The sequence below is a fragment of the Merops nubicus genome, unplaced genomic scaffold (assembly GCF_000691845.1).
Source record: "Merops nubicus isolate BGI_N331 unplaced genomic scaffold, ASM69184v1 scaffold32777, whole genome shotgun sequence".
NCBI lineage: Eukaryota > Metazoa > Chordata > Aves > Coraciiformes > Meropidae > Merops > Merops nubicus.
This window is the reverse complement of record NW_008621522.1, coordinates 58,441-75,631: the sequence shown is the minus strand read 5'-3', so window position 1 is coordinate 75,631 and position 17,191 is coordinate 58,441. Positions and strand designations below refer to the sequence as shown.

At 39.0% G+C, this 17,191-nt stretch overlaps 1 protein-coding gene across 1 annotated transcript in view; it reads left to right on the top strand.

Annotated features, from left to right (window-relative positions):
• Positions 1-775: 775 nt before the first annotated feature.
• Positions 776-17,191, top strand: part of LOC103776983 (calcineurin-binding protein cabin-1-like) — a gene marked incomplete at its 5' end in the record, with an annotated part of 33,348 nt that continues 16,932 nt past the window's right edge. The window contains 4 exons of the mRNA XM_008944516.1: positions 776-939; positions 2,945-3,041; positions 4,250-4,891; positions 5,335-5,409. Coding sequence (XP_008942764.1) covers positions 776-939; positions 2,945-3,041; positions 4,250-4,891; positions 5,335-5,409 — 978 coding nt within the window. The remainder of the gene's footprint in view (positions 940-2,944; positions 3,042-4,249; positions 4,892-5,334; positions 5,410-17,191) is intronic.

Sequence of the window (17,191 nt, the reverse complement as noted above, 5' to 3'; positions counted from 1 at the left end):
CACGTGAGCATAATAGGATTTGCATTACATTTTTTCAGATATGACTGATGTGTTTTGACAGCATCTGCGTTAAACACTTGACAAAAATCTTCTTAGACTTATTAGACACTGCAAAATCTGACTTGACTGACCATAATTAAATTATATTTTCTATTAGTCTTCAGCTTTGATCCCCAAGGATTTCCTTTTCCCAGGAATTTGATTGGATGCACAAGTATGTGAATCTGCCACTGGAACAGGGATACTGCTGGGGAATCTGGTAGTCCCTATCAGGCTGTTTAGTGCCTTGGTGAACACTGATGATAGCAAGGCAGTAACCAAGTTCCTAAGACATGTAGTAATACATTATTTGAAGATAAACACTTGCTATGGTACACAAGAGCAGCAGCTTTCAGGCCAGGAAAATTTTATGTTCCTCCATGGTTTTTATGTTATCTAAGCTTTGGTTTAAGAAGCGTGTTCACAGGTATTTAAGAAAAAATGCATCAACGTACTTCAGGCTTTGCTTGCTCTTTTTTTCTGGGAATAGTTGAGAAGCATAATTAGAAGGTCTGTTGTGGTTTCTCCAAAGCTCCCTCTTTTGCTATTGGCAGGAATCCGTTGACTTCAAATCCACATCTCCCTGTCTGAAAGACCCCACAGCATTTCCCGGTCCATTGTTCCCCTGATCTATGGTGGAATTCAGTGTGCTATGGAATACAACTCGTATTTTAAGATTTCTGTCCTTTTCAGTTGGATCCCTCTTTAGAGTCTTCCTCTTGTCCTTTCTGTGCAGGGAATCTGGCGCATCCCCGTGGATGAGATCGACCGCCCGGGCAGTTTTGCGTCTCATATGAACCGCTCCATTGTCCTGCTGCTCAATGTGCTGTCACAACTAAAGGATTACAACACCTTGCTGAAAGTCTCATCTATGCTACAGAGGACCCCTGATCAGGGAAAGTATGATATATTTATTTTAACCCGTTACTTTGTGAAGCTTTGAATATGTTTTGGGTAACTATTTTATTTAAAGATGTTCTTTCTTTTTTTTTTTTTTTTTAGGAAAAAAAGCCTTTAGACAGATTTCTTTATTTCCTTGGGAATATAGCAGCATGATGATTAATTTTTCTCAGGATTACAGTTCCATAAGAGTATAGAGTTTCTTTGCATTTCTGTTGAAACCTGGAGCAGCTATATAGCTGCCTTAACAGACTTGTAGAGGTTTTCTGACATGTGGGGGCATTCACTGGTGGAACAGAGCATTGTGACTTCTGCTCTCCTCTGCTGGCCTCTTACATAAGAGCTCTGTCCAGTGAGAGAGAGGTCATGGCCCAGGCATCCTGCCTTCCTGTAATCCTTGACAACTGAACAATGGTTATGTGCCTGTTGGCAGCTGATGCTGTTTAAAAAGCTTATCATACTCAGGGGTGATCTAATTTTAATTGCATTAACCTTATTTAAGAAAAAAGAAGCCATTTAATGTTAGCTAAATACAGATTTATGTCGATGGGAGGACCAAAATAAACATCTAAGGAAAACATTGAAGCAATTGATGTAAAATTCTAGTAGGTTGCCGAGTGGGAAATGTTGAAATTAATCTCTGGCAAATGTTAAAGAAATGAAACTGAATGATTGATGACAATAAGTTGAGGGCATTGAAGGTTTCTTCATGTGTTTGCAAGTGTGAGTGCGTGTGAATTTGCATAGATGATAGTATGTCTGGGAATATGTCACCACATGTTCGGCAAGCTTGAAGCCAAAAATACTTTGACTTTTGGCATATCAGAAATACTGGACCATAGAAGGTTTAAATTCTGTCCTAAGTAAGCCCACAGTTGTACTAAAAATATGACGTTATTTATAAGTCTAGACTGAATTTGACAAAGAAGTAATTTGACATGTTGAAGCAGCCAGTGCCAGCCATGGTGAACTGCAGTCGTTACAGGAATTTGTAAATGCAAATGTTCTGGGTGTGTCTGGTATATGCCTGTAACAACCCTATTTTTAAAAAGAGGGCATTTTTATCTGACCTTTAGTTATTACTGAACTAATAAGGAGTCAGTTTTTTGTATCTTTTGTCTGAAAAACAAACCATAAAATTACCAATTTAATGTAATACTGTAGAGAAAAAATATATTAAAAATATTGGCTTTTTGACTGAAATCGTACCCTCCAATATTATTTCCTTGATTTTTAGCACTCTCATTAAAAACAGCCAATTCTGAAACAGGAATGCAGTGTTTCATCAAACTCAGTGAGGTGGGATTGATGGCTGGAAATGTTTTTCTTGAAAGTGGACTAAAGCATTGTGTTAGAATATGCTGAAGTTAAAATGCTCTAGTAAATCAAATGAAGCTATAGCATAAGTTTTACACATGCAATACCATTTTTTAAAATACTACTAGGTAGGAAAAAATACATTATTGCAGCAGCATTTTAGCTTTAAAATACCTCAGTTCAGAGGCAACTGATATGGCCAGTATTTTCTGATGTCCTTAATCTGACATGCACAATTTATCCAGAACATGACAGTTCAAGATAGTTTTGTGTGATTATTACTCTTTTTCAAGAAAAGATGTGAACAAAAAGCTGGTATTTGAGGGGCACAGAAGGCTTGATATAAGAAAACTGTAATTCTGGTTGTCTTGTTTTGCCCTGGCTTTGTTTTTTGGTTTCATTTTTTTCCCCTTTCTCTCCCTTTCTATCTGTTTGTAGATAGTGTTATCTTTTGCTTTGTGTATGTCATCTTTGACGGTTGAGGGGAGAAGTGAAGGGAGACATAGCTGAAGTCTTATCTGTCAAAATGTAACTGTGTATGTTTTGTTGTATTTCTTCTAAGTTTTTTTAAATTGTTGTGTTGAGGGGTTGGGGTTGGTGTGTTTTTTTATATGTCTTGGTTCTTCCTTTCAAATCCCTGTAAGCTTTTGGCAGATAGCTTAATTTCTGTTCTCTCACTGTCGCACAGGAAGTACTTGCGTGATGCAGATCGCCAGGTTCTGGCCCAACAAGCCTTTGTGCTTACAGTGAAAGTCTTGGAGGACACTCTCAACGACTTGACACAGGTAAGGCAGCACTGCATGTAAGGGTCATTGATGTAGTAACTAGATTTTTCTAGGTTAGGCTTATTCATTCCTTAGATCTCCTGAGGCTGAAGGGCTGTGTTTTCATCACTTTGTTTATATGCAACTACTCAGAAAACTGTTCCAGCATTGTTGTTTTTCATTTTTTATAACCATTAACAAATACAGTTGTTGAGAATGGATTGCAGTAATTTGTGTTTGACTGCCTCTTAAGTTTCGAATGATGGTAGTTATGTGGAGTGTAAGAACAGCTACATTTTGAGGTGGGGCCTATTGGAAATTTCTTTTTAAAATGAACTAAGATTCCACTTGCAAAACAAAACCAGGCAACTAGTTAGTACATGCCTAGCCATTTTTAACTGCTAGTTCTTGACAGTGCCACACCTTTTATTACATTTAATTTGTATTTACACTTGATTAGTTTCCATATGACCTTTTAAAATAATTTTCCAGGTTAAGATAACTGGAAATCGGAAGTTTATTTGGTAAACATGTTCAAGGAAGAACTTATTTCTAAGGATTTTCCAAGTCAACAGAGTACAGGTTAAACCAATTAAAACATCCTTAAGAACCCTGGAACTCAGTATATTAAATAGTTTGTTCATAAATCTGGGTGGAAGAACTGTATCATTAAGAATTTTTGAAAGAAGAGGCGATGTACTAAGGTTTTCTACTTTCGGACCATAACTAAAGTAAAGGCACTGAAATTAAAATACTGCAGCAGAGTTTAGTATATGTTTTGATCTACTAACAAGAATAAAGCTGTCTAAGAACAACAAAGAGGGAAGATTCCTAAATTTGAGGTTGATCTGCAGCTGCAAAAAGAAGCAGATTCAATTTTGTTTTCAATACATTAGAAGAAAAATGTTAAAACTTTGGATTTGATTTAGTAGAATCACATAGGATAGACTGAAGCAGTGGGGAAAAAAACACTGCAGCTTTGGTTCAGCCTGTGCTGTTGATTTCTCTGTGGTGTTTTCACTGATTAAAATACTTTAACTGTAAGACTTGTAGCTTGGAATAGTTAATATATTCAGGAACAAATAAGAATGAACATATAATAAATGCATTTTCTTCAGCAAAGACAGTAATGTAAAGATACTCTTTGTCAATGTTCATGGTAGTCATAGCTGTGTTCAGATGCTTTCTACTTTCAATAATAACAGAGAAAAATAACTTCTTTTATTAAGGTTTCAGAAGATCAGAGTTCTAAGTCTTCTAACCTTGCTTCAGGAAGGATGACAACAGACGTTTCTAATAAAACTAGTGCTGAAGAGGGGAAAGATGTCCTTCCCAAAAAGCCAGTTTTATCAGATGGAGTAGTACATAATACTGAAAATGGAGTAAAGGAAGTGACCCAGGGACAAATTCCCAATGCTATGGACATATTGGAACAAGAGGACAAAAATGACAAGGAAATTAGAGAGCTTTCTGGGCCTGGTTCAGTTGAGCCTATGGATCTTGATGGATATTCCAATGACCCTGAAAAAATTGATTCTTCATGTAAGCGCAGCGAGCCAGAGCGCCTTCAGGCGGGCAGGAGCTCCAGGGAGAGAGCTCCGGAGAGCCGCACTCCTGAACTGTCTTTGGAAGAGCTCAGTATCAGCTCAAAGCATCAGCAGCAGGCAGCTAAAGGAGTAGTTCAAGGGATACCTACAGAAGAACCTGTCCAGAGATCAAGCAGGAAGAGGAAATTACTGGAGGATGTGGAGTCTGGGAAAACACTTCTGCTTGATGCATATCGAGTATGGCAGCAAGGCCAGAAGGTTATGGCCTATGACCTGGGAAAAATTGAGAAGATCATGTCTGAAACATACATGTTGATTAAACAGGTAAAGTATTTTTGTCATTCATTGTAATTTCTCTGTGTGACCCCAGGCATTCTAATAGAACGAAAACAATTGCCAAATCAAGCAGTATAAAATTGCCCTATATATGTTCAAAAGCTGGGGTTGTAAATATCTCTCAAAGAACCACTCTCTTGACAAGGCTGTTACTGGGTGGGGGGAAGTAGTGCCCTCCACATTTTTGAAATGAACTATAGTGACAGAGCTATAATACCAGTTATGTGGGCTTTCTTCATGCTAAGTGTTAGCTTGAATTGAGAGTTGTCTAGCTTCTACACTCCTGAGTAAGTTAAAATCATTGTTCTGCCCTAGAAGTGCTGCTTCTCCCCCTTAGTCCCATGTTTTACATCCCCATTTCATCTGATTTTAATCAGAGTTGTAGATGAGCTGAGTAATGATAACTTCATTAGTTGTGATTCTGTATTCAGGTGGATGAAGAAGTAGCACTTGAACAGGCAGTCAAGTTTTGCCAGGTGCATATGGGAGCGTCAGCACAGAAACAGGTAAGCTCTGTGAAGTCCCTGGCTGCTTGTAACAAGCTTTTATTACTTAGTCTGTACAATCAAGTCTGTCACTGAGTGTTTGCAGCACTTAGAAATATCTACTTTCCTTGTGGTGGTGTCATCTAACATAAGTTGGGCCACATTAGTGTAGGGAGCTCACCCCTTTCATTAAGGTCATCGCCACTGCTTATGTTAGGGTTGAAGGACAGGTTATGTGCTCCAAAGCTTTGGGGAAACTCCAGACAATCTTCAAATTGAAATATTTATGGCACACTACAGTTTTCTTAATGTCCACATGACTCTTAGCATTGCATGGGTAATCATTACTTCTCTCTGATCCCTAAGGGCTAGCAGTTGCCGCCGTGCTTCCTGTGCTAACCTTGCACTCTGCTCCAGAGATACAAAACACCTTTTCTCTCAACCTGTATGGTTCGAAATCTGATTTTAACTGTTATATTTTTCCATTTGTTTAACTTGTAGTTTTTGGGTTTATCTAGCAAAAAAATTGTAGCATTTTAAAGGGGCGTTTATTTATCAGTCCTTACTGTGAAATGAAAGCCAAGAAGAAAACTGGATAAATTACATGTTTAGTGGTCGTTCATTTTGCCAGCAAACTGTCAGTTAAAATCTCCCAAAGTATTTTCTAATTTTGTACTTTTGGTAATGTTTGCCACCAGCACACAATGAAGCAGTTACTCAGCAGATTCTGACAAGAAGATAAAACAAGTTTTGAAGAAAAATCTATGTTCCTAGTTAACAGTTTATGTTTTAATACTGCTCAGGGCTTTGTGCGTCTTTTATGCTATGAAAATGTAGGCTGTGTTATCGATTGCTAGCTCTCAGAAAGTAATTACAATAGTATTTGTCTAAAAATACTTTAAAAAATCTGCTGGAGTACAGCTTAGAAATCTTCTGTTGTCTTTGAGCATTTCACAAGTGGTTCTCTGTATCATGGTGAAGCATGTAAACCAGGAAGCATCTGTAAGGCTTTCTGTACAAGAAAGGTAGATAACTATATGCATATGTTGAATCACATTCAGTACTGATTTAAAGTAGAGCTCTTTCAGAAATTTCTTGAGCAAACTTGGTTTATGAGCTGCAGAAATTTATTCAGGTTTTCTGCAGTTTGTCTCTTCTGTCCCTCAAGTATCTCTTCTACTATTTCATCTGCCCATCATTTCCTGTAACTTCATCTTCCTGTGATATATCATTCCCAGTAGAAATGTACAAGGAGAAGTACTTGCTGTGACTGGTCTGGAGATACTCACACACTACGTTCCAACTTGCCAGTTCCTGGGAGAAAGAAGTATTACGGTTGCAGGGAGAGGTAGAATTGCCTGCTTCTCCCATCACAACATTCTTTCCCTTTCCAAGGAGCTGATTTTCATAAAAATGGAAGGACAGTAAAAGTCTTTCATAATTTCTCTTCATCCTCCAAACTGCATGAGGCCTTTTTTTCTGTGAAATACATCTATGCTTGGCAGAAGCCAGAAGCTTTTGAAGACATACATCTCTTAACGTTAGCAAGTTAAATATTGTCTTAATGTGAAAAGGATTTGAATACCTATCTCACTAATTTTTCAAAATAAACACATTTCTTAAACCTCCAGATAATTCTCCAGTTTCTGAAGCAAATCTGGGATCTGTCACTAGAACACTGCCTCTGTTCCTCAGATCTTTTCAACCTAACTTCAGACAATGCACATTCCCTGGTCCTTCCTTCACTGTGTTCGCATACATGACACATGCTCCACAGATCAAAAGCACAACTGTCTTACAGGTGGTGGTTAATAGGTGGAAGAACTTACATGTTGAACCTTTGCTATTACATGGAATTAAGAGATCTTCCCTTTAGGTTTTTGTGATTAGTGCAGGTGAAGAAAATTAAGGCTGTAGGTCAACTCCTGTAACAAGGTTTAGTGCTGTCTGCTCTGCAACTTCAGGAAAAGCAGGTGCTTCTGTGTCTTTAGTAAAAGGTTCCAGATATTGTTTGTTTCCACTTAAGATGTGTGCCTTCTAGTGGAGCTTGAACCTTGTGTTTTCATGTACAGTTCTCTTGAGTCTATTGGTACTTGTTCTCTTCATCTCATTTTGATTAATACTGTTTTACTTGTGATTATTTTTTAGCCATGGAGGGTAGAGGAGGTTGAAATCCTCAGTGCAGATTCTGTTACACAGCATTTGTTCTAGACAAGTTTACCTTCAACCCTAAATTTCTTTGCAAAATGGTGTTAGTTTTAGTTGTCAGGAGGCATGCCAGCCTGTGTTTCTACCCTGTGCTGTGTAGGAAGTCTGAGTCTCAACTATCTATAAAGGTTTCTGGTTGTTAGTACTGAGATAAAAATTATCTAACAGTGCATTTAGATAAAATGTGCATACATACAGTGCAATTCCTAGCAGAGTAATGGGAGGGGATGTAAAAGTAGAGGGAGTTTCTCTTTATTAGTTTTTTATGGAATTTCTCGTAACTTGTGCCCCTCAGGAAGTCAGTAACTTTTTCTGTTGAACTATAGAAATTAACAGAAACATCACGAGAGGTGTTCTAGCAGAAGTGTGTCCTTGCTTATTTTAAATTTTTTGAATAAAGAAATCTTGGCTCAGTATGTTAAGACTTTTATAGTTTCTCTGGGGAAAAAAATAGACATCACAATGTGATTTATGACTTCAAAATAAAAAGATACAAATAAGCTAGTTAACTAGTATAAACTTCTTTTAAAAGTAATGGTACTGTTTGCATTTTGGATGTATTCATCTTTTAAAAACCACTCAGCAAACTCGCATGTATCAGCCAAGTTCCTTGCTGGTGTTTCTTGAGTGTTCTGGGTACGTGATTGCTGTGCCAACTCTTGCAGCAAAGTCAACTGTTACTCAGGCATCTGCAGAATTTTAGAATGGTAAAAAACCTGCACACAGACTTGTCTTGAAAGTAGACACAACAGCTGAGTTAGTATTTAACAGCACTGGAAGCAATGAGATTTCCTGTTAAATCACTTGAAATAAAACATACCTCTTAATGTGATGCACTTTGGAGCTTGTAGGCATTCCCTTTTAGGAAGCAGTCCCAGCTAATGAGATTGTTCCATACTGCAGTCTCATTTTTGTCTGATTCTAGCACGCTCTTGTAAGCAGTGTGAAGTTGCCCTACTGCTAGTTATTAACACTATGAATTAGTGTGGAGACACAGGAACAGCTACTCTTGTGGACATCTGTCTTCTTTCAACAGACTGAATCCTGTTTTATTTAAAATTGGCAAGTATTTGCTTCTGTAAACAAATGATGTCATGTACAGAGCTGCCACAGCCCAGAGAAGTGCTTTGTTATTGGGTAGTTTGAGCAGCTTTACAGAGCCTGTGGTTCTTCAGTCACTTATCCCAAGAAATTGACAGTCCAAGGGAAAAAAAGTGAACACAAGATCCACCTTGATAGATGTCTTTCTCTGCTGACTGTTGCATTTTACAGTTCCAGGCAGTATATTGTTTCTTTATGAAAGTTTTAACATGCTACTAAAATTAGGAATTACTTGAATTATGGATTTTCAGTTTTCTTCCAGACCAGCCAGTTTTTAACCTAAATATTTAACAACTCCGTTGAAATCTTTTTAGGTGACTCTTCAGGCACAAGCAGGAAACGATACAGCAATCAGTAAACGCAATTTGACAAAGTGGGTTATTACACTTTTGTGATGAGATCTAATCTTTTTAATAGCTTGGCAATACTGTCACCTTTTCACTTGATTGCAGAAATCCTCTGTAGTCCTCATGACTGTTGCAATGGTGACATGTGTTGAGCCAGGGAGACTCTAGCATCTTCTACAGAGGCAGCTAAATATGTAGGGGACTGGCTTAGAAAGCTTCCAGCTTTGAAGAAGGCAGAGAAAGATGGTGATGCAGAACCTTGCCCTGTGCTCCTGGAGAACTGAAGTATTCTCTATAGAAATATGATGTATCAGTGAAGAAATTAATGTCAGTATTCTGTCATGAGATCTTGCATTGGGTGGTGACCTACCTGACTTGTGCGAGGGATAGAAGATTGTGTTTCAGAAGGAGTCCTTTATACCTGTTCATAGGTCAGGTGTTGCTTAGCATGTCTACAGGATGCTTAACAGTGTGTTGGTGCTTTGGCTGTGGGACCATTAACAGAGGGATGTACCTGTGTCTACTCAGTACGGCCTTGGGTAAAATGCTGTAGCATGGTAAGGTTAAACAGAATCAGTTGGGTGTCATTTTATCCATTAAACATCTCAAACTTAATTGGATCCGACACCAACTTTCAGGAGTAACTGACGTTTTCCCATAGCAAACACAATCTTGTTTTACCAAATCCTGCTGACAGGGACATTGGGTGTTTAATGTCTAATGCAGAAGCAGCTGAAGACCTGAAACAGTCATTCAAGAGGCAGCCAAAAAGAGATGTGCTTTCTTGAAAAAGCTGCTAGTAAACACAACACAAATTAATCTGTCTATATTAGCAGATTTGGGGAGCAAGGGAGGGAGGAGATTTTACTTACATGAATAAATTGTGTGTGTTTGTATTAGACTGGGTTCAGTGTTACTGTAGTAAGTATTTGCTGTTAAACTGTAATGATGAAGTAAAATCTGAGCTTATAACTGTCTAATGTGAAAGTGAAATGGGGGAGGTGAGGCTCAAATGTCCTTTTTTAATATATATATATAAAGGAAAATTCTTTATGATGTTTGGCAACAATGTAGCATAAATGGATGAGATTCCAGCAACTGATATTAAAATGCATTCAATGTTAGTTGCTGAGAGATTTCTTCCAGTATTCCAAAATAGTACTGCTACTGATAGTTTTTAAAAGTGTTGTATTTGTCAACTTCATCACACTTTGGCTCAAAATCTAAAGAGTGGGGGTGCAACATTCTTAATCACTAATATTAATGCTGTTTATCTGTCTACCATATCCTCGGAGTTAAGGGGACAAGGACAGCATTGTCTGACCAGTTTCCAGTGTTACAGAAGATTGCTCAGCAAACACGTTGAAAATAAATACCGTTTTATCCGTTACAACAGTGTAATCACCAGCCCTTCAGAGACTTTTGTTTTGCTGCTTGTTGCATATTTAGCTGCTTTTGTTGAAGTTGCTGAGTTGATCATATGGCTAAACTAATATATGCTGAGGATTTAACAAAATATCTTCTCAGATATTCACGTATTCTAGTATTGCCTCTGGGGCCTTTTGCTTATCACGCTGTTTTTAAAAATAAGAGACTGAAGTTCCAGAGACTACTTCAATTTATTTCAGACTAAATGGCAGCTTCCAAAGAAGCAAGTGTGACCACCAGTAATGACCCATCTGGAGTGGGATGGAGCCTCCACAGACATTTAATTGCTTATGCTAGTATTTAAAGACATGAAATGAGTAATCCTGCAGCTGGAAAAGGTGGGAGAGCAGTAGCCCATCTCATCTGATGGGGTTTTTGTAACTGAGGGATAAAAGTAAGTAGTTGTGATTGAACTTAGAATTGTGATGGTGTTGGAGTTCTTAATTTTTTTTTCTGTTGTTTAAAGTAATAGCCTCTAGCAGACATGGTAGTGAGTCATAGCATAGTTAAATCAGCACTTGAAAGTGAGAACTGCTGCTAGAAGAAGCAAGCCTGCTTCCTTGGTGGCTTCTTCTTCCTGTGCTGTGCTCCTCTGTACTAGTACAGGCATTTGTGTGGCCATGCAGCCCATCAGACTGGAGAACAGGGGTGGCTGAAAGTCACTCCTCCCCCTCTTGCCCTTTTCCATTTAAGTTCTAAAGTGTGAGCAAGATTTTTGATACGCAGGTATCGAATGGACTGAAATTGCTATCCAGTAGTGGTCACTGTCTCATTAGTAGTTACTAAAGTTGCACTAGAGATAAATTCACTTGGTGGTCAAGCAGCATTTTGAAGTATGCTTGTTCCTTTCTTTGATTTTCTCAGTCTGAGAATGTTACCAAAAAGATTTGCAGAGATCCTGAAAGCCGTCAGCTATTGCTGTGAGTTATAAGATACATTTTTAGTCTTGCCAACTATGATTTTCTTATGAAATTAATGGTCCCTGGAAATGGAATACCAAGGAGACCTTGGTGAGGGAGAATGAAAGATAAAGAGGCAGAGTAGTTTGACCTTGACATAGCATTATACTTAAATGTGTGGTCCTAAGGACCAAGGAGGGGAGGTGTTGGCAGAAAGCAATTCTGTGAGGTTTCTAGATAATGAGAGAACGTCTGATAAGCCTTGCCACTGACTGCCTAAAATTGGTCATATTAAATTCTTCATTTTATATATAGTGATGATGGCTGTGATACTGTTAAGTATGTGTCTTCATGAGAGAGTTATTGCAGCACAAGCTAGAATGAAGCTTCATAGTGCACAAAATATTCTATTAATACATGTGGTGATACTTCAGTCCAAGAACACATCTGTCTTTTTTTGTGACTTGCAATTTGAAAAGATTTCTCTTACTGTAGACTTAATATTGAATGTCTTAATACTGAAATTATAACTTTCACCAGCCTTGAAACTGTCACAACAGATAGCCTAAAGAGGACAAGAAAACTTTGTGGTTGTGTGTTGGGATTCAGATTTGAATTTATATAAACCAAGTAGCTTAAAACATTGCAGACATCAACATTGTACACAGGGCTGGTTTTAACATCTCTAAAAATATGAGTGGTCAAAGGCAAAGTTCCAAAATGCCACGAAGTCTCTAGCCCTGTGTTGTGACCCAGGAGAATGAGAGACTGTATGTAGAAAGTCCTAGTAATGAGTAGCGTTGTAGCAGTTGAAATTTCTATTGGCTCCCCACAGTATAGTACATCATCTAAATGTCATGAGAAGAGACTGTTTCAACATTGCTGGGTTATTTAAGACTCACTGCTGCCTTAGCCAAAAAAATCCTTGCACTGGGACTAGCTCCATCCCTGAAGAGTGAGGGGGAGAACATTTCAACCACCCTTTTCTGCTCCAGCTACCAAACCTCGAGCTCTACCTGCACCATTCTGACTGATCAAATCCTCCTTCTCACCCTCGGCTTCACTTGCCTCTTCCAAAGTAACCCATGCATGACTCCCTTCTCCCACGGGCTTCTGCCAGGCTCTGGAGCGTTCTCCTTGTTTCCCTTTCCAAACCTACCGTCAGAACTTTGCAGCAGCTTTCAGTATCGGATCTAATTAAATGTGATGCTTCATGAAGAAGCTGCTGCCAGAATCAAAACAAGTAAATATTATAAGCACAAAGGCACAATCAGGTTATGCAAATCAGCCACGGCTTTCAGGCTCCTGGCAGGCTGCCAACGTGATCCCTGATCTTGGGAAGTTTTCCTGTTTCTGTAATATGAAAGCAGTATTTGTAGAGGAAAGGCACTGTTGAAGTGCTGCTGTTACTGCCCTTCTTTGGTCCCAAAACAGGTAGTAGGTCTTGTTTTCTCCTTTTGCCAGTGTTTAACTCTTCCCAGTGCTGGGGATGTACTCTTAAATGGCAGCTCCCTACTGCAGAATTTTGGGGGATCATAGGTGCTGGGCTTGGTGTGCAGACCCTCTGCAGCTGGGATCGCACACAACCTCCAGAGTGCTCAGATTGTCTCTGCAGCATCAGTCTAGTGATGTTACAACCTCTCATCTGCACCTTACAGTGAATGTGGTGTTTTGTGAGGGACAGGAAAAACTGTCTTCTGTGAGTGAAGCTAGAAGTGGATTTTTCTCCTTATGCTGTGGAACACAGTCAGTACTGCAGTGACATGGTCCTGTCCTTAGACTTTTTTTCTTCAAGGAGAGAACTTGAGAGTGACTTGTTTGAACTGCCTTGAATGTCTAGAGCTTTTTTTTCTCAAATTCTCACTTTAAAAAAAACCCACAAAACAACAAGCCACCAAGCTGTTCTCTTCAAGACTTGAACAGCTAAAAGCCTTCTGTAAAGGCGCTTTGCTGAGAATGGGAGGAGATAAGTACAATATTAAATAATTAGAAAATAATCATCTCCAGTTCTGCCTCATGTGTTCCCCCCACCCTTTTTTTGTTCCACCCACATGCTGCTAATTTTCATCTTTTCTTCCTGCACATCAAGACGTCAGAGTCTGCTTACAGGAAAAGTCATTTTTCCTGAGTTGTCTGTATGCTTTATTTATGCAGCAAAGACAAGAAAGGAGGGGACAGAGGAGGTGGGCCTGGGGGACAAAAGGATGAGCTCTTTCATGGTCTCACTCCTACCAAAGGGTGACCATTTTGTTCACTGTTGAATTTACCAGTTGCCATGGCATCCCCCTCTCACTCTATCCTGGAGGTGTATTCCTGATATAATTAACAGCTCTCCTCCTCCTGTCTCCTGCAGAAAGCAATCATTAAGTGAGCACGAAGGAAAGAAAAGTCACTTTTTATCTTTTACTTTGCCTATCAGTGTTTTTCGTTCCTACTACCTTATCCCTCTTGGTCCAATAATGATGTTTTGATGTATGGAAGTGTTGCTGGAATATGGCTGCCTGTGTAGAGCAGGACTTAAAGCCCCTGCATGCATTTGTGTAAATGGAGGATTTTGTTGGTGCAGTTCAATCATATGTATGGAAGCCTTCCTTATTTTAGGTATATAAAACTATGATCTTAGGAAATAAAACTGCAATCTTAGGAAACAGAAGTTTCTTCAGAATCTGGATCGTGGCTATTGCTGCTAGTTCTAATACACCTTGAAGAAAATGCCCAAATGAGATATCCTTCAAAAAAAAAAAGGCGTAGTTTAATTAAAACACAATGTTGGACAGAATTGGAGTGGTAATACTGTGGAATGTTCACCCAGTTCATGTGACAGCTTCCAGGCTTTGTGGTGATGTGCTGGTGGCCTCTTAAAAGGATTCATCTTTTTGTTAGGTGGATTCTGACTTCAGTCCCACTAGGGTGCAAAGCTCAGACATGGGAATAATTTTAAAAAACAACAAAAAAATGTTACGTAACAGTTGCAGTGCCAGCATCTTTCATTAGGAAACTTCTGCAGGGAAGACTGTCACTTTCCCTTTCTATGGAACATTTGATCATTACTTTTTCCCACAGCCTCAGAGCAGTGAGCTGTTCCAAAAGTATTATCATTAAGGTTCCTGTAGGATTACTTTGGCTTTCAAAATGTACTTTGAAAGTACGGTAAGAATAAACCCTTGGTCAGGTTGGCTTTGCAGATGATCTAGGAAGTAAAATTTTTCATGTTTTATCTTAATGCTGTTTCTCTTTGCTGCTGTCTCACTACTGAAGTGTCTCACAGTGAGACTATATGGGGCTAACTTTCCTGCAAGCATCTGTGAAAAAATTCTACACTTTTGCTGCTACTTTTCTTGGTGGCAAGCTGTCCCAGTGATGGCTTTCCTGCATTTTCTTTACTTTCAGTGTGGGAAGCATTTGTCCATAGCATTTGTCCAGAGCTGAATAGACCCTGAGGGGTGTGATAAATAGTCAAGGTTTTAACAAAACACAACATGCATGCTAGTTATTAATTTAAATTTAAGCCTTACACAGGCTTCATAAAAAAGAACATTTTCACTAATTATTTTAAAGACGAGCAAATAAGATAGCAGATATTTGTGGAAGTAATGAACTATTTTTTACACTGTCTGTGGCTTGTCGTTTGGATACTAATAAGCTTTAAATGTTACTTCCACCCACTTTGGTAGTACAGTAGTCAAGGCAAAAGTAGTGCTGCATACTCATCAGTAGCTCGCCTTGTTTTTAAAAATCCAAAAGGAAATCAAATCTTGACTAGGTGAACCTGTAATTACAATGAAAGATAGGAAGAAGGCAGATAAGAGTTTTCATCTTATTTCAGTTACATGCACTTGTTCTGTAAATAGCATCCTTGTCAATGGAAGACAAGATTCCTTTCCTCTTGGTGACTAAAGACACTTCATAATAAAGCTGCTGTATTTCAAATGCAGTGGGAACAGAGGTGCTCAGCACAGTGAGGTTAATTGGAGAGGGGAAGGAGAATTTCTGTAGTTTTGACTTAGTGCCACAACAAAGTAAAAACTAAAAACTTAAAAAAAAAAAAAACAACCCTCCTAATGAGAAACCACATAAAACACCAGCAAAGGATTGTCACTGCTGCTTGGTTTCCTACTCTGTGTTTGTGGAAAATAATCTTTATTGTGCTTTACTGCTGGCATAGCAGTAGAAACAGGTGGACAGAAAGTGCTTTTGGCAAATCCAATGCTTCTGTAGTCAGTTTTTCTGGGCTTATTTATCAGTGTTTACAAAGTCTTGTGTTTTCCTGGAGGCAGTCACCTGCAGAATGATAAAATGTGGCCCCATAAACCTTGAGTAGTACAGTTAGTGACATTGACCTGACCAGGGTTTTGTGGGTAGCATCACATACTGATTAGAGGTGATGGAATTCCCACCCCTACACTAAACCCAGAATCTCTTAAAGAAGGGAATATGTGCCTTACTGTGGTGCTCCTCTGAGGCTTCTGCTTTGCAGCTTTTGAGTGGTCTTCAGTTTCTGGGTCCAGTAAAACTTAGGAAGCAGGTTTAAATCCCTTTGCTTAGGGCTGAGCTGCAGAATACGCAGTAGCCAAGGATAGTTTGTGTTTTTGGGTTTTTTTAATGCTTTGACTCCTCCTTAAAGATTCCTTTCTCCTCCTTGACAGTTTGTTTTGTTTTGTTTTTTTTTTTTTACTTTCAAAGTCTCTGTTGGGTTGAAAAGAACTTATCTTTTCACAGAAGCCTTAGACTGCTCTTCACCAGGTCACATCTGGAAGGTTCCTTTAAAGCCATAAATCCAAGTCATCTTTGGTTGCCATTCTTTGGTATAAGGCTGTACTTTTTGACTACATTTTAGAATTTTTAGTCAGGATTTTACTGAGCTAGAAACATCATGTTAATTTCATCTTTATTCTGAAAAAAAAAAAAAAAAAATCATGCCCAAACCACAACTTCCCCTGGAAGAACAGATTCAAAATAAAAACTGATTTACTTAGTTTGTCCCTGATACTGAATCTTTATTTTGATTGAAAATTAATATGAATTTGGTTCCATCATGTATACTAATAAAGCTTGTTTCAGTCTCAACCTTTTCTGTGTTTGATCATCTACAGCTTGCAAAGATGGTGTTCCTCTTTTCAATGTTTGTCACTGTCTCCATTGCCCAGTTAAATGTGGATTCTGCTTGGCAGCCAGTTCCCAGTGGCATTCCTTAGGTTTATACCAAGGCATCATACTCATGATGCTTTGGATGATGGGGTGGAGTGAACCCTTAGTGAGTTTGAGTGATACCACCTTGGAGAGCATGGTCAGTATGCTGGAGAGTAGAGCTACCTGGTGTTCAGAGGAACTTGAGTAGACCGGAAGATTGCATTGACAGGAGCTACCTGAAGGTTCAACAGAGAGAAATTGAACTCCTGCTCGTGGGCAGAACTGACCCCTGTGCAACATGGCAGAGCTGTTCCCCAGCCAGTTAAGAAAGATTTGAAGCCCTGGACAAGAGGTTGAACACAGGTTAACAGTGTATCCTTCTGACAATGAAGTCCTAGAGAGCTGGGTTGCTTCATCCTGCAGTGGAGAAGACTAATGGAGGGTGGGGGTATGGAATTGCTCTCTTAACCAGGAAGGAAGGAACCAAATGAGAACCACCACCTAAAGTTGCAGCAAGAGAAAGTAAGATGAAGTGATAGGCAAAAAATATTCATTGTGAAGGTGGTAAAGCACTAGAATAGGGGCCTTGAGAGGTTGTGGAATCTCCATCCATAGTGATGATTGGAACTGGGCTGGACATGGCCCCTCAGTAAGCTGATCTACCTTTGAAGTCAGCTCTGCTTTCAGCAG